At 42.8% G+C, this 21,751-nt stretch overlaps 1 protein-coding gene and 1 long non-coding RNA gene across 2 annotated transcripts in view; one reads left to right on the forward strand and one right to left on the reverse strand.

The window, feature by feature from the left end:
- Positions 1 to 21,751, forward strand: part of LOC107198243 (metalloprotease TIKI1-like) — a 128,296-nt gene that overhangs the window by 8,898 nt on the left and 97,647 nt on the right. The window contains exon 3 of the mRNA XM_033511385.1: positions 14,190 to 14,316. Coding sequence (XP_033367276.1) covers positions 14,190 to 14,316 — 127 coding nt within the window. The remainder of the gene's footprint in view (positions 1 to 14,189; positions 14,317 to 21,751) is intronic.
- Positions 15,534 to 18,917, reverse strand: LOC107198244. The gene is made up of 3 exons (XR_001518893.1): positions 18,397 to 18,917; positions 17,750 to 17,803; positions 15,534 to 17,106 (listed from the first exon to the last, which is right to left on the reverse strand). It is a non-coding gene; the product is annotated as an uncharacterized LOC107198244 (long non-coding RNA).

Here is a 21,751-nt window from a genome sequence, read left to right on the forward strand (position 1 = left end):
CCTTCCCTTCCCGCACCTTCCCTTCCCGCACCTTCCCTTCCCGTACCTTCCCTTCCCGCACCTTCCCTTCCCGCACCTTCCCTGCCATCTGGAGAAGGGAGTCCCAAGTGGCACAAGCGGCACTCTCAGCTGAGCTGTGGTTTTCACTCCCAGCACTCGAGGGCAGTGTTGGTTTACTTTTGCAGCAGCCGCGGTCCCACAGGGTTGTAAGCTCCTCTCTTCGAATCCCATGGGCAGGAGCCCAGCCTACTCTAGGACGTGCAGTTTTTCGCCTTTTCCAGGTAAGGAAGTCCCATTGCTGTCCTACTCGAATCTGCCTCTTTAGTTTTGTCTCTTGATCCTTGTGTGTTATCCTAGTGCTGCTCTTGATCCTTTTGGAGGTAAAGTTGATTGCACCAGGAGAAACAAAAACTTCTCTGTGTGCCGTGGGATGCCTTTGAGGACTTTAAATGTTGGCAGGTTTGAAGCATCTACATTTGCATATAACAAAGGCTTTACTAAGGAGATCACTCCTGCAGGAGTAACAGGAGATTTTGAAAATACTGACTTTTGTGTTGAACAGAACACTTCGGAGTAATTTTTATACACTTGGACAATTTAAACCAATTTAAAGAGTCATACTACATTTCCCTGGCTACAATATAATAAGGTAGACTATGTTCATGAGGAAATGACAGCCTTGAAATCTTACAGGCCCTTGAAAAGACACTCGGGACCTATGGGCACTCTGGATGTCTTCAGGAGCACCTTGTGTTTTGCCTTAAACTTAGCACCAAGGTGTTAGCTGCTACAGACTCCCAACACTAGGAAGTGCCTGCTGCCCCCATTTCTTCTGGGCCAGCCCTTTACAACCCTACAGGCTGGCATGAGACATACCTTGGCACAGCTGGTCGGCGTTCTCCAGTTAGTACTGCACCATTTAGTGAGGTCTGGAGAAAAGCTGTGGTACCAAATCTGCTTTCATCTGTTAGAAGGCTAATTGAGATGCTGAATCACACAGTATTTTGGCTGAAATAGGAACAGTCTCCATGCAGATGTGCGCAATCTGACTTTCCCCTTGCATCCATACCTTTGTCACTTTATCTGTGCTTGGATATTTGTGTCTATTCATGCATAGATGCAGGTGGTGATCTTAGCACTAAGTGGCAAAAAACATTCTCTGGAACATGTTTGCTGGGCATCAGGGACCGCACAATTATTTCAGCCTTTTTCATTTTTCATGAGCCCTGATTTGTGTTTGAAACCCGTGTGGCCTTATGACATTATACCATATTACTTAGTTTTATTACTGGAGATGGAATATAATATTTCTAACAGTCAAGGAGGCCATCAACGAAAGTGGTAACTGGTGTATTTATTGATGACTTACCAGCAGCAGCCACAGGACCAGATATATGCATTTCTGCTACAGCTACACCAGGCCACATGGTCTAACAGATGACAGGTCAGTCAGATGTTCATATGAATGTGCTAACAAGTTAGCACTATTAACAGCACTTCACACTGCACTCCTTCCTGAAGCTGTTTTTAAAAATAGGTAAAACTCATAAAATTAAAGTGGAACTGGAGGCCAAAATAAAATCAAGTGGACCTGCTGTGTTTTAAATCTCAAAGGCTGAATTTCCAGACATCCTAAAAGCTTGGGAGTTTTGAACAGTGGGAAAACAGTTCGATATTATTTACTTTAAGTGCATCTATAAGCTCGGATATATTTTCAGGCAAAGGCTAGACTTGTTGGTTTGTTGTTTTTTTTAATCAAATCCTCAGTCTTTACCATTTCTAAAACCAGACATGGACAATACCATCTATAAGTCATGAAGTATGGAAGTGTGTTATCCTAGTGGCACTAGTAAAACTAAGCATAAATCCAAAATCTAGTTTTTTCACATCTATACAGGAGGAAACATAATTATTTTGCTCTTCAAAAGAAATCATGGCTCTACCATTTTGAATTTCTCAGAAGATTTTGGTTCAGACCTTGTGTATCTTACAGCCAATAGACTGACTAGTCATGACTCCAAAGATAGGTACAGGGGATGATTTTGTTGTCCTTCTTATCAAAGGCTTTTTGGTTTGTCCTCAGCTGTGGGAACTGCACACAATTTGGACTTGTTGACATTTTGAAGGAGCAGGGAGCTGAAGCTGTTTTGCCTGGTGCCTGGCTCAGTGAATAAACCTTCCCCTGAGTGTTCACCACTTCCTGCAGCCCACTCTGTGCAATGATATCATTCCTCCTTTGAAACACAAAGACTTTTTGCACAAGTTCATGAGATTTTTACTGGTAGTATGGTATATTGCTTTTCAGACACTGGAATTGATTTTTACTAGTACTAAGCTACTCAGTGGGCTGAAATGAGTAGCAATCTCCACCAGTCCCTAATCCTACAGCATTCAGACTGTGTTCTTACTGAGAGTTTTCCTTCTTCCTCATCTTTGGGCAGCCTTGTCATGCACTCTTTGTCTTCCAGGGGTTTGGGAAGATATGGCAGATTCAATCCCATGGAAGCCAGACACACCTCTGTGTGAGGGGTAGGGGGCCAGGGGTAGGGTGGGGGGCAGGAGTAGCCTGAGTGGCCTTCAGGGGTCTAGTTATGCTGCAGCACAGAAAAACTTGCCCAATATCAGCCCTGAGGATGTAAAATCTGGAGGTTAAGGTCTCCTAGGAGACATGACTCAATAGACAACACCATGGAAACAGAAAATCTTATCAACTCTCAGACTTTCGTGTCATGCATGTCACTACCCTCAATAATTGTGCTCAGTGTATTTTCCACCAATAAAGTAACTTCCAGGCATCTTGGAGGAACACAACACATTATCATACACTGAAAGGTAAAGCACTCCCCAGAAAAGTACATACAACTGTCAACATTTGGAAAGGCTGACTTTTCCTGCAGGAGTTCTTCGGAAGTATCTATCGAGGGATGCTTGGCTTGCCTTACCCAACAAAATGAAGTCCCAGAGAAAGCATGTTTCGCAGTAAACATTCTGGGAAATATGCAGAGGAGAAAGGGCTGCTCAACCCAAATGACATGCCACCAGTAAAAAAGGTGTATGCTATCCTAGGATAGAAAAAGGGTGACAGCGGAAAGGCTTCTGGTCGTGGATGAAAGAACATAGTGGCAGATGGGAGGATGAGATGTTGCTGCACTGTTGAGATGGGACTTGATCCCTCAATAAGCAAGCGTGCCACATGTTAGTCTGCAAAACAAGGTGCAGGAGTTCTATCCTAGATGTCATGCTAATCTCCTTTCCTGTGTTCACCAAGTGATTCAGCACATGGAATGTCCTTGATGTGCACAAGAACAGTGCTTGGAGCACTGAGAGCAAGGAGAACCTAAGACTTGTCTACTATGAGTAGCTTGAAGACACTTCTGCACTCCATACAATTGTGCAAGTTTCATGATGCAAATGTTATTTCATATCTCAAAAAAAAAATAAAAATCAGGCAGTACTCAAGCAGCTTAGCAGCACAATGTGAAATGTGGGGTGTTTATTGTAAAAATTGATATGTTACAGTGAAAATTGGATGGCAGTCCCAGAGCTCTGATAAACTGTTGAGACTGTGGTATCACTCAGCCTAGCTGGCAAAGACTGGTAAGGACCACAGAATCATACTGGGTTGCTCATCAGACTGGTGCTCCAGCTGTGTCCTGCATCCATACACACCACTCCTTCCCTCCACCTCTGCTCAGGTGACTTAGAGCAGCTGATTAGATAAGAGGCAGGCCTATGACCTAATGCAGTCTATCAAATACACCCCAAGTCACACCTCTCCAAGTACATGTATATATCAGATACATCAGAAGATTCAGGTCTTTTAGGCCAAATACATCAGTTTCACACTCAAGGTTAAGGATGCATGTCTGGCCAACCCATAGTGACTTAAGTCCTGTCCTGTGTACCTCTGGAGTTTCTACCCTGCCTCTGGACGTTTTGGTCCATTTCTTCCTCATTTATTAAGTCAATTTATCATGGCATACTGAAATGCAAGATGTTCCTGAAGAAGTCTACAGACTGCTTCCATGGAAATGTCAACATTCTTCATGTTACTTGGTGTGATTTCTTGTCTTTCTAAATGGTGATGGCTGTATGTCACACAGCACATAGTGACAATACACTGGAAATGAGAATGACACCACTGAGGACAAACAGCAAGCCCAGAGCTATCTGTCTTTCCTCTTTTTCCCTAGTTCTGATAGCAGATGCATTACAAAACCATCTCTAATAGACTCCAGGATAAGATCTTTTGGTAGTTACCACAGCACTGGTGTAATCAGTTCATAGAAGTCTTTTTCTGAGTATCCATCCCTTCTAGGCAATTTGTCCCAAGCTGAACAGGGCTGGCCTGCAAATTCATAAAACCGCAGAGAGTTACTGGACTTCTGAAGATCTCCTTGGGCATCTGCTTCCACACATTCTGAGTTCTTGCTGGTAACACTGACTGGGGACACCTGCTTGCCCTTGCATCTTAGATTTTACCTTATATTACATGTGAATGGTCTTCAACAGATCTGCCTGCTCTAGCTGAAAATTCCACTTCATGAGACCTAAAAAATTCTAATGAAGTTCATTAGAGAGAAAGGGAAGACAAAAGAGATAAACAATTTTTTAAAAAAATGTTGAAAATGTGATCTAGTGAAATGTTTTAATAAGAAATCCATGTCCTCTAAAATGACTTTTCACGCATCAAGGTTCATGAGGTATGTCGGTATAAGATTAGCCCTTCCAGAAACAGGCAATAAAGAAACTAATTTTCCAGAATTTAAATGAAAACATAACAACTGTTATATTGTTCCTTTCACCCACGAGTAAATAAGCAGTGTAAACCCAGTTCAAGATAACACAGGGAAAAGTTAGTATTAGTAGGAACTCCAGTGTTATCAGGGAACACTTGAACTGCAAAACAGTGGTCAGAATGTCAGCTTTACATCTCTGGTCTTATGGAAGAAAAAGAGCTGCAAATATATTTTCTCTGTTGAGCAATGAAAAAAGGTCACTTGATTTTGTTTGTCATACCAGGCCTTAGTATTTACCTGATTTCATTCCTGACTGCAGTTAAGTATCTTTCCTTAAACAAGAGCACAAGCTTTTCTGGGCCTTCCTAATGACTCTGATATCTGTTCTCTGCACCACATTTCTGGTTCAAATTTATCTCAATTCAGCTTGCACTGCCCAAGAGACTTCTATGTCTATGCTGCTGCCAGCTCAAGAGACCTTGTTATGATCAAATTTCCCATGGATGCATTTTGAGCCTGTTGATCAATCTCTCCCTCCCTTTATGCCCAAGGAGTCTCTTGTGCTAATGCTTCTCAGTTTCTAATTGTTCTGAGATTTCTTACTAGATGTCTCTGCAGCTAAATGCCATTCTTCTGGAAATGCTGCTTCCTGAATTTGTTCCTGTACTTTTCGTTTGTACTCTTTTGCACTTCTTACACAAGGCTACAAGACTGGAAAAGTAACATGAATATTATAATTGTTTCCTCAGGGAAGACTGCCTCTGGAAATCAAGATCTCTTTTTTTTCTTGCTATACTCTTAATTTTAATTTTTTTGTGGGGGGGTTGAGAGGGGGGATGGGGAGGGACACCTTTGGGAAATCTTATTTTATCTCTTCCTTTGCCATATGGGAAATAATCTTCCCTTCACAGCAGAAATTATACTCCATACACAAGTATTTCTTTTGCACTTAATGCCCCCTATAAATGCAGAAAAAGTAATATTCCCTAAGCTGCAACTACAATGCATCTGTCATTGAGGATGGTGAAAACATCTGACTTGTAGTCATGTCTCCTGAGCAAAAATCATGCCTGTAGCTGTAACTTTAATGGCAGTGCTTTCTCTTGGGACAGAAGTTGGAATAGATTCCAGAAGTCCACAACTCCTGCTTGTTGAATAACATTGGCTGAATCTACATGTCTCAAACTTGTAGGCACACTACTCAGCTTTGAGGATAATATTGTTTTCACATGCCAGTCTTTTCCATGCAGCAGATAACTTTTCTAGAGCATCCATGAACTTTCCACTTTGTTGACATGACTGAAGTTATAGAGGGTCACAGAGAAGTTGTGGATGTCCCATACCTGTAAGAATTCCCTGTCAGGGGACAGACTGGATGGGGCTTTGTTTGCAACCTGGTCTAGTGGAGAGTGTCTCTGCCCATGGTGGGGGAGGTTGAAACAAGATGATCTTTAAGGTCCCTACCAAACCAAGCCATTCTATGATTCTCTGAAAATTCACTCTCTGTACAACAGAAGTTGGGAGTTGTTCCAGTTATTTGGAGCTCTATTCTTACCTGCCTCAAGGCCATGCCTCCCATACCTGGCCCTTGTGACAAGTTTCCCTCACAGATAAATATTTTCTCTATCACTAGTTTAATGCACAAAATGGTTGTTTTGCAGATTAATTCCCAACTTCAGAGGCCTTGCATATCTTGCACTGTCAGGCCCTCTCACTGCATTGCTGACACAAACAGAAACATACACACAGAAGTTGTATACAGCCACTTTGCTGTGGTGCCCAGTGACTGGACAAGGGACAGCAATGAAAAATGGGAGTTTCCTCCTGAACACCAGGAAACCCTTTTCCACTGTGAGGGCGACCAAGCACTGCACAGGTTGCTCAGACAGATGGTGGAGTTTCCTTCCTTGGAGGCATTCTAAAACTGTCTAGACATTGTCCTGGGCTACTGGCTCTTGATGGTCATGATAGAGCAGTGGTGTTGGACCAGATGGTCTCCAGAGGTCCTTTCCAATTTCAGCCAGACTGTGATTCTGGATGGTTTAGTGTCACTGAAATAAGCGAAATCAGAATCAGAAATTTTTCATCTGGAAATATTTACCTTTTGATAACTATGTCACAATTATGTTATGGAAAAGTTCTGCCTGAAAGGTTCATGCTACTGTATTATAAGCACACAACACATATAGAATATATATATTGCTTTGAAGTACATGCTGAATGTCATACCAAGTAGGATACAGCACAGAAACCACTCCTGGGATTTCATGCTATAAATATATTAATGAAGCAACTACTGTCCTGAAAATAGATAGAAAAGACCCCCTAGCCATTGCCAATGTCTCTCAAAAGTTATCTTAAGCAAAAAGTTAAAATTTTCTAGCATTAAATATTTATAGGCATATGGGAATGCCATTACTGCCCATCATCAAGATGGCTTTGAAATAAGTTATTTGAGATGGCAAATCTATATGACAGGACTCGGGAAAATGAAATAACTAAATGAGGTGAAGCACATTTAAAAGTGTAGAAAGAGTTTACTGCAGCGTAAAACGGAGCTGTCAGGCTGACTAGATCCCTCACTTCTTGTTACTGTTGCTTCATTGCACTTTCATGTGACAAGTCTCTGCTTTCTCTAAGGAGACTGGCTGCTGTGTTCTGACTGCATTGGATTGTGTAACAAACATCCTTCCCCCAGTGCAAGAAACAGCTGGGTAGTGGCAGGAATAGTCTGTGTCTCAGTTAACTTGAGAGACCTGTCAGAAATGGATGCAACTGTTTAAATGATTCTGTCAGTGTGAGCAGTTTCATCTACTGCAACAAGATGATGGAGCAGGCTCCTGGTGTAAATAGGAGTTTGGGATCCTACTTCATAAACGTGTGTCTTCAGGGTTTGCTGAGATGTTGAGCTTTTTTAGCTGTCTAAGGCTGTTTGAATGGCTTGACCATGATGCACAGAACATGAGCTGTCAGTCATCAAATACCATCCAAACCACCATTTCTCCTTGTAGCCATTTAGGACTAACCTACAAAGACTCCAGGACCATAGGGCATGGGAGAAGCAGGGATTCTGGCCAGACAGCAGCTGTTGTAAATTCAGCCAGTAAATTGTTGGCTAGTAATCAAATGAAAGCCACAGTGGGCAGCCATTCACAATGCACAGACTTTGCTGGTTCTGCAGGACCTGATGACTGTGCTGCTATCCCTTCTGGAGATTCATCTATCAGGATTAAGTATATGGAAGCAAAGTGTACTCTTGTAACAATGGCATTTTTCACTGTTGATAGATCTTGTCACAGAATGGACTTTCTTGTACTGTAAAGCAGTTGGATACAATAGGGCTAAGCATAGTGTAAATACCAAGACAGATTACAGCAAAACAGAAAATTTAAAAGGGCTGGACCTTGGTCAGCCACTGCACAGCTGTGATAGGAAGCAGCTGGGGAGACCCACAGATCCTGACTCTTTTCACACCTATCGGTCCCACATGGTAGGGTGCAGCCAGCTGAGTGCACCCCTCTCCAGTAAGATTGCTGTGGTTTGCCTTTGCAGTGGTCTTCCACACCACTGTACTGGCCCTGCTCCCCAGGGGCAATATTGCATGTAGCTTGGTTCAGCTTTTCTCACACAATTCAGCATGGAGCCAAGCATTCAGCCCTGCCGCTGCAGAAACTGCCTGACAGTTGATGCAGGGAGTAAGGCAGCAGTCAAATTCTTCATTCCATTAAGAATTCACACTTTCTTCCCCTGTCTTGCTGTTGTTGTCTCTAAACATGACAGACAATAATCAGAAAACGAAAGCATTTACATTCTCTCCACTGGCAAAGCAGCACATTCACAACCAACATCAAAGGTGGGTTTAGCGATCATTAGTGCAATACTGCACTTCAACATGATCAAAGCAATCAGTGCCCAAACACAATAAAGAAAATGGAGCTCTGATTCAGCTCTTCCATAAAAGGCAATGATAAAGTGATCTGGGGAGAAGGTGAAAGCACAGTTAGTATATGAGGGCATGTGGCTGAGATATTCTTTTACATCAAAACAATTTCTCATTTCATATCCAATTACACCTCTGAGCTGTTCAGACCAACATTTCTGTCATCTCTGGCTTTCAATTGACATTGCAAATTGAGGAATTGAAAAAACTACAATAAAGCGTGTCTCAGTTGAAATAAGCGTGTCAGTGCAGATGGATAACTGTTTGAGAACTGGGATACTTGTGGTGGCCTTACTGATGCTGCCAGCCAGCTTCAGTCATGTTTGGGTGAGGGACTCTTTACTTACCACCTAGTCAATGAAAAAAACCTTTTTGCTTTACTGTCTAAATCACAGAATCATAGAATGGTCTAGGTTGGAAGGGACATTAAGAATTGTCTACTTCCAACCCCCTGCCATGGACAGTGACACCCTTCAATATACCACACTGCTCAGAGCCTTATCCAACCTGGCCTTACACACTTCCAGGGATGAAACATGCACAACTTCTGTGGGCAACCTGTTCCTGTTCCTCGCCACTCTCACAGGAAATAATCTCTTCCTAATATCTAATCTAAACCTACTATCTCTTTGACATTCCCCTTAGTCCTTCTCCATCTTTCTTGTAGGCTCCTTCATGTACTGCAAGGTTGCAATTAGGTCACTCCAAAGCTTTCTCTTCTCCAGGGTGAACAATCCCAATCCTCTTAGCCTTTCCTAAGAGAGGAGGTGCTCCATCCCTCTACTGAACATGGTGGTCTCCCAATCTTTCCAGAGCTGGATGCAGGGTTCCAGGTGGGGTCCCACCAGAGCAGAGCAGAGGGGCAGAATCCCCTCCCTCCCCTGCTGCCCACACTGCTTTGGATGCAGCCCAGGACACGTTTGGCTCTCTGGGCTGGGAGTGCCCATGGCTGGGTCATGTCCAGCCTCTCACCCAGCAGCACCCCCAAGGCCTTCTCACAGGGCTGCTCTCCACCTGCTCAGCCCCAGCCTGTGCTGATTGTTGCAATGAACCAAGGCAGAAGGTTCAAAGTAGAAAGCTCTAAGTGCAAGGACAATTGAGTTTGTGATGTTGGGTATCCATAGCCAGGGTAACAAATGTCATTGAAGGCACAAGTGTAGGTAATACATTAATCAAGCCACTGCAATGGACTGATCTTTTTGTCTCTTGGACTTTTGCAGCTCAGGCCACAAAAGTGCATCTTGAAAATCCCATAGGAAGCTCTCATCTCCTGCATGAGTGTAACTCTGAAATTCTGAACTCAGCTTTGTCATAAAATTATTGAAACAGTCTCTTCTATGTGAGAGAGGCATCATTTCAATGCCTTGCCACAGCAGTTATGTCTTTTCCCTGAATCCATGCTCAAAATTACTGAGGGGGGTGGGGGAAGGGAGGCTGTGAGAACTTGTGGTTTGGAGTTTGGGGGTGGGAGGGTGCCCTTTGTAGAGAGCAGGTTAGATGAACAAGACCTCAGATCCAGGAGTCCAGTCCCTAAATATGCTGCTTGTGACTGCAACTGAGTCACTGTGTCTTCTCTTGTGTAAGCTAAACTTACAAGAGCTTCTGAAGCCTTTCTCTGGAAGATGGATTTTCCACACTCGGAATGGCTTGTAAAGATGATGCTTTAAAGACATATCTTGGGGGAAGAATACAAACAAAAGACCTAGGAAAAAGAAAGGCATTCAGTGATATTTAGCAAGGCAGAGCAGTGGTTTGGAAGTGGCAAAGCACCAAGGAATATTGGCATGTTGTGTTGACAGGAAATTAAGCCAGTAAGAAAGGGAAGCAGCTGAGCCATGTGTGTTCAAAGAAGGAGCTGTGACAAGTCATAGAGGATACAGGGCACCTCAGTAACAGAGCAGGAATATTCTTCAGGGGGAGGAGACTGCTTTGAAGAATGAGATGACTAATAAAGTTTGAGGCAAAGAGGTGCTCAACTGTGTTGGCAGTGAGTGTAAAAGTGATGCTATTGCACTCGCTCTCACAAAGCTTCACCAGTATACACAAATGAGCTCTTTGTCTGTATCATGAAATGGCTTTAACTGGATAGCTTTCCAATTTCTGCTTTATAAATACTCACTGTCTTCTGGGTAACAGCAGCATAAGCATAACTTCTATCTAGTGGAACATACCTCCTCTTAGTAGTAAAAATAAGTAAAATAAGTAGTAAAAAAAAGTAAAATAAGTTTTCTTTAAAAAAAGCTTCAAGGTCACACAATGAGGGAGCATAGTGACCTCTGGCTCTTCAGAACGGAGTCAAACATGCATGTAATTCTTGAAAAGAGCACAGTATGCAGGTATGGGAACTTTGGGGGCTGCCTTGCAGAGCAGAGGGTGTAAACCAGCAAGGAGGGAGTGCAAACAGCAAGCAAAGAGCACTGGGGACAGTTAGAATCTGACCTGAAAGATACCTGGGCACTTTTTGCTGCTCTGGATTTCCACTATGAGTGGGATCCTGGCCAAGCACTTTGTCCATTATTTACTGCTCAGTCCTATTCCTGCTCTTCCCATAGGGAGCTTATGTATTTGGTGTGCACTTGTGGGAGGGAAGTGAAGAATTTTGATCTATAAGGATAAATAAAGGCATAGAATTGCTCTTTTAAGTTGTTCTAGCTCTTAATTGTAGGAGACGCTTTCTGGGGACGGTCAGAGACATGGCAAAGACTTCTATAATCGAGTTAGGTGTTAGAAGTTTTTCAGGGTGTGGGATAAAAGAGAGAGAGAGAGAGAGAGAGAGAGAGAGAGAGAGAGCCTGCTATGAGCCAGTAGATAGAGCTCAAAGTGGGCTCAGAGAGAACAATACAAAAGGGGGTAAAATGTGAATACATGAGCTCAAGACTTAAGATTGCTAAGAAAGAGAGTAACAGAAGTGAGCGAACTGGGGAAAAAGTAACAAGAGGGCTAAGAGAGCTAAGAGAAACAAGAGAACTAAGAGAAACAAGAGAACTAAGAGAGCAGCAAGAGAGACCAAAAAGGGCGAAAAGAGTGTAGTAAGAGAGTAGCAAGAGCTAAGAGAGACAAAGAAAACCAAGAGAGATAATTCTCTTTTACAATTACTTATATAACCTATACATTTGAATATTCTATTCCTTCACTAACCAATCTTTGTAAGTATACTAATACAGTAACATTTGTGTACAACCTATAGAAATCGCAGTTTTTGCATATTTTTAGTTATCTCAGGGTCTTTCAGACCTTTCCTTATAAGGCTGGGGAGAGGGGTCTCAGCTTGGTTTTATTGCAGGAAGGAATGTGTTCTGACATACCAGCCCGGTTTCTTTGAATTATTCAAACTGTGCTATCATTTGTATTTCTTCCTTAGCCTTTCTGGCTAAAGAGTCATATTTATAATTTCTTTTTAATTCTACCTTCCCAACACTTAATTAAAGATAGTGTCTTCTTTCCTGACTTTCCTGTAGAAAAGTGACTCTCCCCTGGGAATCTTGCCTGCCAGTGCTGGGGAAGCAGGCTGCAGCTCAGGTAGCGTGTCCTTCTAGAAAATACTCTGCTCACATTATTCTTTAGGAATTGTCTGCTTAATTCTGTTACCCTCTGCAGAAAATACTCAGTTAATAATTTTTAAATTATCACCAATGATAGCCCCTCTGCATTTCTGGTATGGTGGGATTCTACCTAGGACTTGATTTCTGTGCAAAACAGTAGTATGTCCCCACCTTGATCAGCCCCTTTTATGCTCAAGTCCCACATCCAGGCAAAGTCTATATAGAGAAGATTCCTGTCTCCTTGCTGCAAGTGGGGAGGAAGAGATGAAGCACTGGCACAGAGGGTGGCTCAGCTCCTCTTTCTCCTCCTGAACTGTCTACTCTGAAGAGTAGCAGAGGCCAAGTGCATTGGATTTTTGCTGCAGAACAGTGAAGCAATACAACAGACAAGAACAGACCAGCAAATACCCATTTTCCAAGAAGTGGCTGTTTACCAGCTGCTCTCTGTTTATGAATTTACCCAAAGCTACCTTCAAATTCAGATTTTGTGTGTAGTCTGTTCTGTGCCCAGAAAAAATACAGAAAGTTTCCATTTCTGCCACCCATTTTTGTGAATCTTACCATCATATGAAAAGAGCTGCTACAGCTATGGGACAGATCACCCTTGAAAAGTCTGTATATACAGAAGAAACATTTGGTATGGTCCTGCAAATACCAGAAAGGGGCATTTATCTCAAGGCTTAGCTCACACATGATCCCATGTTTCTTATGTTGTTATGATCGAAAATACATCCTGCCCCTCAACAGCAAGGGAATTTTAATAGCACAGTTTTACACAGCAAGGGTGCGCAGAGCTTGGCTTTAGGCTTGTATTTGTGTAATCGCTGAGGTACTGTGACTGCTGCTGTCAGAGGTCTGAAACAAGAGAGTGGAGCCTTGGGGGAACCTGTTCCAGCCTACCCATTTTCCCAAGCAGATTTTCAAGTCCTCTGTGAGCACCAGGTTATCTAAATATACTGTTGCCTATTTACATTGATAGACAGAGGTATAATGCATCTATCTCACACAGGCTGAATCCCTGTCCTGACAGCACCCTCATGAGCAGAGCTGATGCTGTAACTCAGGTCTAAGTACAGTGTGGTACACATTGTGGAAGAAAGGCAGGTCCTGTGCCATCTCTGGCTTTCCCATTTGCCTTTCTGATCTCCTTCAGCTAGGGAGACTCAGATCTGACAGTGTAAGTATATTTGCCTGTCCTTTGAAGGAGAGCTGGAGGGAGAGGCCTGGCCTTTGCACACGGGGTTGGAGTGTGGATGTGCTCATGTGTTATCTCTGTACGGATGTGGGGAGAAGGCCACAGGGAAGGGTGGGTGGGTGGGCTGCAAAGCACACCCACGTGCCAAGCAACCCCACCACAAGGGGAAGATGTGCAAAAGCATCAGTGGTTCTGCTGGAGGAGCAGAGTGCTTTCTCCACAGAAGAAACAGGCACCAGCTGGGAGTTCCTGGGAGGCAGATGCACTGTGATGGAAGGGTGACACCACCAACAGCAATTGTGTATTATCTTTCAGAGCAGTGGTTTATTTGAAACCTGTTTCCAACTGACCTGACAAATTCATTTCCAAAGCAACAACAGATGGCAGCAGACAGATGGCTCAGTAATTTCAAAGCCTCTCCAGAGAAAGGAAGTGTCACTATAAGCCTGCACTATCTTAACATTAAGAAAGAATGGGATCTTAACATCTGCATTAGCTGAAAATAGTGTGAGGACACATGTTGTAGGCTGGATTTTTCCAGTTATTCTTGTGGTTTCCATTGGCATAGCTCCACAATTCTCAAACTTTCTCCTTATCTCGAAATGGCATTTTGAGCCAACATTTAAATTATTTATTTCATGACTATATATGTCTATCCTTCATCATTTTGGTCCAACCACATAGCTCTCGATGCTTCAGTTTCTTGTCTGTAAAATACAGATAAAAATCCTGTACTAGTCCTGTGCTTTTAGACAGCAGTCTCCTTGACAAAGTATTCTTTCACATTTCCATTTATTTGATCTTTTTGGTTTTTGTTGGCGCTGGACCCTCCTTTGCTGGAACCTTACCCCTGCAAGAAACTATGCTGAGAGGGCTGTATTCCTTTGCTATCAACTGACAGTAAGTATCAACTGATGATGAGTCAGCCAGCCTAAATTTTGACTTCTTTTTTTTTTTAATTTATGCCAAGGGTTTGCTTTTCGTCATTGCAATGTTACTGCTGCCTGCCCCATACCAAAACTGAACTCTTTTGATAGTTTTTCTTTTTTCATTTCTCCATTCCCTTATATATTTTACTGCTGCAATTTTTGGAAAGAATTAAATTTATCCTCCCTTCTGCATCCTCATGACAGAAAGCCCATTAAATGCTAGAACCAATAATTAAAACATAAGAAGTGACCTCTTCTTTCTGAAGCCAAGTCTTTTACATTCTCTACTCTGACCTGTCCTCCAGAGTACATGTAACTTCCTCATCTTCTGAGAAGGTAATCAAACATAATCAAAAGGAATCAAAAGGATGACTCTGTCTTGTCATCTGGTGCATACCCATTAAGCAGAATCAGGAGACAGGAGGCTTGTGGCACAGCATAATTGATCTTTGGAGAGAAGTCATGGGCATGGATAAGACTCTTATTTCTCTTGCTTGAGACAATTCACAGCTCGACCCAGGGGAGTTATACCCTTATGAAGTTTGTATAACTGAAAGGAGCACCAGACCAGTTTTCCTTGTTCTAGGAAGCCCAGTCCCTCTGTACCACTGTGGCTGTACTTCAGGGGTTACAAGGCCATTTGCTATCTTGAATTTTCCTTTCTCCTTTGCTAGCAAGAGCAACTTAGACCTGTTGGAATTACAGAGAAGGTAAGGCTTTGCCTAGTGGTGATGGGGCTACATCAAGCTCAAGCCCACAACTCCATGACGGTTTAAAAATCAGGAAGGGTAGAAGTGATAGCGTGGGTATTGTGCAGCCAGAAGGAAAGGTGTAAGTGTATAGACTAAATGAACATGAAAATATCCTCACTGTCATCAAGGAGAAGATGACCATTGATGCAGAAGGAGAAATGTCTTGTAGGAAGATGTAAATGAGGAAGGAAGGACCCAGTCTTTGTATGAAGACCATGAGTAGTGGGATAAGAAAGGGATAAGCTGGGGAGCAAAAAATGGCAATACCTGTTGAAACTAGCATGCAACAAATGAACTTCAGCAACAAAAAAAAGCTGTCCACACTTTAGACAGCCCTTGGTTAGGTGTTGCAATACAGGCCTTCTGGACACAAAAGGACAGGTCACCCCAAAATGGAGCATGGCTAGCGAAGATTGGTCTGGCACAGCTGTGACACAAAAGGGCAGAGGTGCACTAGGATGGAAATGCCAGGCCTCCTATAACGTGGAAGGGGTTATATCTGCCTCTTGAGACACACAGGCCTGGGAAAACTCTGGTTCTGCTAGGTGCTGCAGAGAGGATATACAAACTTAAAAGACAGAAGATGCTGGGACAATGTAATTTCATTCCCAAATTTTACCAAAATGTACTTACCATCCTCTTGCCTCTCATTTTATCCTCATCAGCGCTGAGTCAGTAAGAGCTATTCTGTCTACAGAATGTACCCTATGATCAAGCAGGATCTGGGGACTAACTATGTTCCTCTAGCAGAGATCTGTGCTCAGGCCTATGATTGCTCATCCAAGTCAAAATTTTGATGCTCAGTTGGTAGCTAGATGAGATTAGTGGGTTTCCACTAGAAAGCAATTGTGTCTCCTATACAAAGGAGTCTGTCTTGACAGCAGGCAGGTGTCCGAAGGAAGGACACTTAAAGAAGTGCATGAGTAACCATGGGGGTTGGCACCAGCTGCTGTAAATGGAAAAGACACCAGTCCCCGAGTGGTGGTAAATCCCAGCCTAAAAGCACAAGGACTGAGTTCACTGTTTCTGGACCAGGAGAAGGCAGGGGGAAAAGCACAGCAGTCTTACTTTCTGCGAAGCCAGCACTGCATAAATTGCAGTCTTAGGTCTGGCAAATGTTCATCTATCTCCATAAAAGCTGTGAAAACAGAGAATTAGCTGCTAGGTCCATCAGAAAGATCCTGAGTAAAACAGAGACATCAGAAAATATGCCATAAACCCAAATGTGGACTGTTGATACAAATAGAGCTTCCACCATTAGGAACAAAGTGTGGAGGGGAGCCCAGTCACTGCTCCAAGGACTTCAGCAAAGTGATGTCAACGATGCCAGGTTATTATTCAAAACTTATGTTACTGACTTTTTCCTGGAAATTACATTTCTGCCAGAAGTCTTCCTCCAGTCAGGATCCTTTCCTCAGCAAACAGGAAGCAGACACTAGTCTCAGCAGGCATCTGGCTGTGAGGGTAGTTGAATAGCAACAGCAGAGCAGGTTTGGGACTCATCAACTCCCATGGGCTTTAAAATGAGATCACACAGTTCTTCAAATAAAACAGTTATATTCTAGTCTCTAAGAAAATCCTACTGCTGGATGAAACTCTTCTGGTTTTTTTACAGCAATAAAATAGAGCAAACATGTTGTCTCTGCTGCCCAGTGTGGTATTCACCAGTCTTGATCATGTGTTTGGAGGTCTTGTGAACACCACAGGTGAGAAAAGGAAATAATTCATGTCATATGACAGTGATGTTCTCCTGCTAAAACTTCCTAAGAGAGGTGTTAAAGTTTCCAAGCTTGAGAGAGAAAGTCCGACAAGAGCTGGACTTGACAGGATACTCTTCTGTAATTACAGAAGTTGTCAGTAGTTCTGCCAACAACCAAATGAGACCCGAGTTCTTTCCAGTCAATAAAAGTGACTTGTTGGTCATGAAATGTGTGTTTTGCATGTTTGTCCAGAACTTGCCATCAGTCTTGCTACCTTTTGTTTCTGATAAGCCAGGATTGCATAAGTCACTGGAAAAGAAATTAGCATGGCAGATGATTGGAAATTCTTAGGGTACGTTTAAACACACATTTTTGTTTAAATATCAAAGTTTAATGAACAGTACCCTGAGCAGAGTCCTACAGCAACAAGATGTTCTACATAGACTCTGCAAAGCTGTATCACAAGTACACTTTTTACATATGCTCACAGCAGCACTGATCCCAAGAGCAGATGCATGGGACATCTCAGCCCAGCTGTGAGTCTATTCCCCAGCTTAGTTTTGCTGGGTGTTCATTGAGCTTGGGCTCCTCCTGGATCCCATTTTAGGATGGCTACATACTAGTGCTGATGCTGTTGACTGTCTCATCGCCAAGGGAAACTTCACACCCCTCATGAAATCCTTTTGTTTCTGTCATTCCTGCTTCCAGTCAGATTAACACCTCCTTCCAGATGGGCCTTTTTGCCCTCTATGCCACATCATACTTTGGTCACAAATTTCCACTACTGAGCAGTTACAATTAGATTTTCCCCTTCCCTAGATCAAACTGGCTGATGAAGGGAGTTTGAAGCTCTCTTAAGGTCTCTTAAAAAATAATCATGAGGGGCATTTTCAGTAGGAGGACAGAATCTGACCAGGATTTAGTGTCAAGAGAAGAAACAATGTATACTTACTTTACCCAGTACTGTTAAGGAGATGATCACCAGCCACTCACAATTTTAGGCCTGCTTAAAGAAAAGGGAAAGAAAAGCTGAGACCAGGCTGTTGAAATTGCTTGGGAGTCAATAGACACAGTATATGGGAATCAGCTCATGTACAAACATGCCATGTACCCCCACTGCTAACCCCTGTGGTGTAAAATGGCACTGACAGAAGCCTCAGAGAGGCTGTGTGCATTGCCCAAGGTCACAATTGTGCCTGAGCAGAAAATCATGCCCTTGTCCCCTGGGACACCACATCCCTACAGTACCAACCTTCCTGCAGTCCTCAGCCTGGCTTTTCTGTGCTTAAGCAGTAATACATGCTCCCATTCCCTTATAATTAATTAGCAAGAAATAATTTATTCTCTGGGAGAAAAACATCTTTCTCAGCCTGCTGTGTGTTTAGACAACTATAAATCTCTTGAATAAATTCATACTATAACTATGCTGAACTTCTAAATCCTTATGGAAAATAACCGTTAGAGTTTTTTATGTGTTTATCTATTAACTCAACACCTCCTCAGAGAAAATGAGAGATGTCAGCTCTGAATGGGCAGTGGAATTCCAGGGAAGTGAGAAACAGGGCTGCAAGTGCCTTGCTGGCACCACTCATTACCTACCACTTTGCAGGAGAAATGGTGCCTTGTGCTGCCTGGGGCTGTCATCTCATCCCCTCATAGGCAGGGCGATGCAGCCCACGGTGCCCCCAGGCAAGGAACAGGTCTGAAAAGCAGTGGGTCTGAGGGGCACAGGACAGAGCCCTGCCTATGCAGCGATCCCTGTGGCACACGGACCATAGCGGCCACTACGTGCTGTTATCCTCTTCATGGCTGTGCTCATTTCAAAACTGCTGCATCTTCCTTCTTCCAACAGAGTGATGTCCCTGTGTTGACAGGGGCGTACTGTGTTCTCACGCTGGTTTCTGGGCCCCACTCACTAAACTCTCGCTCTGCCGTCTCAGAATCTGTTGCACGAACCAGAAGAAAAACATTAGTGGAACAGGTGGTGCCATCTACTGGGAATCGAGGTTTTTACAGACAAGACCACAGACTGATCTGATGCAATCAGTTAGACTCTCTCCAGACCTTTTCGGACACTTTTGCAGCAAGATCTTTATGGAGAGCCCAATGGCACTGCTGAAACTCAGAATCCAAATCTGCCTGTTTAGAAATTTCTATGGGGCACCTCCCTCCACAAAATACTAGTGTAAGAGCACATGGAAGGGCCAAGAAGAACTGCTCCTGGCTTTTGGACCTAGGGGGAGAATATATTCATGCTGCTGTGGTAAAGTGGAGATTAAATGCCCTGCAGATGTAACAGAGAGATGTGAGTTGTTTTGGGCATCTCATAGGCGAACAAAGTATTGAGATTTTAAAAGAGTCTTGGAGAGATTCTCCCTTCTGTTTTTGCCGAAGTTGTTCCCCCCAAAAAATTGATAGAACACCCTTATAAAACAGGATATAATTTTGTCACTAAACTTTGCCTCAGCCCCTAAAGTATCCAAAAAACAGAGAACTCTGGGGCCTGGTCCAGAGTTTTGCAGTCCCCTTTTATAGACACCTGTATTACTGGATTTGGCCATAGTTTTGGTTATGAAATAGAATGGGGCTCACACTGCTAAGAAATTCCTGTGTCATTTGGAGCAGCAATTTCTCCTTTCTGTTCAATTAAACTCTTTCATGTTTATAGTACTCATAGCCAAATACTGAGTCAGATTTTTGCCGCAGTGTGCTATAATTTTTTCAGTTCCCAAAGTAGAGAGAAACCATCAATAAGCCATTTGCTGCTGGCCTAAGACTGTCCATATTTGATTCAGTGGGTGTTTCATCTCTGATTTCTGTGGGAAAATTATCATGAATGTCTTAGAAAAATCCCTTCTGAACTGCAAATTTCCCTCCTGGTAATATTTGAAGCCTCCCTCCCTGCCTCCATTCATTGCTAACACATATTGTCAAACAAGCTAAAACCAATTAACTGCTAATATTTTAAATGCTGTCTCCAGCAGTTATTTTAGATTAGCTATTTGCTGTATTAGAGATGCAGGGCCCTGTTTTGCTTTCTAAAAAAAAGTCACAAATTCATCATGTTGGCCTAGTAACAGAAATTCATCAATGCTTTAATGCCCTGAGAAACAGACCTGAGACATTTTCAGAGCAACAGGTTAACTTGGTTAACATCCATACAGCATGGATGCATGAAGGTTCACTCCAAATTCTAATCTACCAAATTTCTCTTCAAGTGAAACTCAATGGAGGGACTTGAAAGCAGCCCTTTCCAATGCTTTCTCCTGTGAGCTAAGATGGGCAGGCTTCACCAGAACAGGACTTTGAAGCTGGCTTTCCTCACTGATGGGCTCCTGTTTAGAGATGGATCATTCACCCTTCTCCTCTCTGTTTTGCAGGGTTTGCTAGTTTTTTGTGGGGGTTTTTTTGGTGTTTCTTTTTTTGGGTTTGTTTTGTTTTGTTTTGTTTTTTTGTTTGGTACGTCTACCCAGAATAGGGGCTTTTGTGTATTTGGGTAGAAAAAACCCCAAAACCCCAAGACTGACCTGAAGAGGTATTAATTCTATTTGAGACAAACCAAGATAAAAACTGAGCAGCCCCCTGTTCTGTAAATCAGTGTAAATCTGTAAGTCAGTGTTGTGACTTTTTAATGTGTAGGTGAGTGAAAAGCCCTTTCAAAAGCTCTAACCTCAAAATCCCAGCCTGAAGTACTAGTGTTCCTAAGAGCAGCCAAAAGCATCTGTAGGGAAATTGCCTTTGGATCTCTTGTGCTACTGTTTGATGTGAATGGCAATATTCTCCCAATTTCTGTGCTGCAAGACTTCTTCTAAGAGCTCCAAGGGTTTTTATACCTGAGACTGGTTTTCCTCAAATTCTGAAAGGGAGACTTGTAGCCTGCCACTTAGAAGCACTCAAATGCATAGTCCCATGTGGAGAAACACCCTTATAATATTCTCCGTCTATTAATCCTTGACTTTGGGAGGGTTTCAGTGTGTCCTTAAAAGGAAGAGCCGGGAAAAAAATCTTTATTTGGGAAAGAAATATAATGCTACCAGCCCTAGGAAGTGGAAATACAGTGCTCTTCTGAAAATCATATGTAAGAGAGAGAGGGAACAGGGGTGAGTGAAAGTGAACAGGATGAGAAGGCTAGGAAGGGCAAGTGGGGACAGGACACTTTAAATGATTTCCTGCTTAGCCATGATGCTAATCTGTGTGTCACAAATCCTCTTTAGACAGAATTTTAAGTGAAAACATGTCTGAATAATATGTGTGCTTTCTTTCAAGAGGATAAGTAATCTCAGAAAGAAAAAAAGTTGGGTTTTTTCTGTCTATTAGAAGTGATTTATTTTCAGACTCTGATGCCCGATGCCATTCTTGTTTATGCAGCTTTCACATTCATGAAAATTATTTCACCAGCACTAACAACGTTGCTCCTGATTTGCATTCATGTCCAGCATTCCAGCCAAAGAACAGTAAAAAGATGTAGAGGGGAGGAGCAAGGGTAAACCCAGAGGTGAACAAGAACGTCCCCACAAGCTTCAGAGCTGGAGCTTAAAGCAACGTAAAGCATATGTCACATCCCATGCCCTGTAAGCCAGTGACCTCAGTTTATACACCTTCATCCTTCATTTGCTAAAAGGAAAGGGAAAAGATTGTCATGGTACATTAACATGAAGGCTATGCGTGCGAAAGGCTCAAGGGAGATTTATAACCTTGGAGCTTTCTTTACAAATAGTCCTTGACACAGTCATTTGGGAGGGGGGATGTCAAACTCTCCTCCAGTACCAGATGGAATAAGCAACTTAGATATTTTTTCTCCTCTTTTTGTGATCCAAGGAGAGTAGAGCTAGTCTTGTCTGAGCAGCCTTACAAAGGCAATGGTAATATTGACACTGATTTGTTCCTAGATATCCCTGGAGTATTTACTGGGAAGAAAGGGGGATGTTCTCTCCTCCTTGCCCCCTCTGAGGAA

This window comes from Parus major, chromosome Z, assembly GCF_001522545.3.
Source record: "Parus major isolate Abel chromosome Z, Parus_major1.1, whole genome shotgun sequence".
NCBI classification, from domain to species: domain Eukaryota; kingdom Metazoa; phylum Chordata; class Aves; order Passeriformes; family Paridae; genus Parus; species Parus major.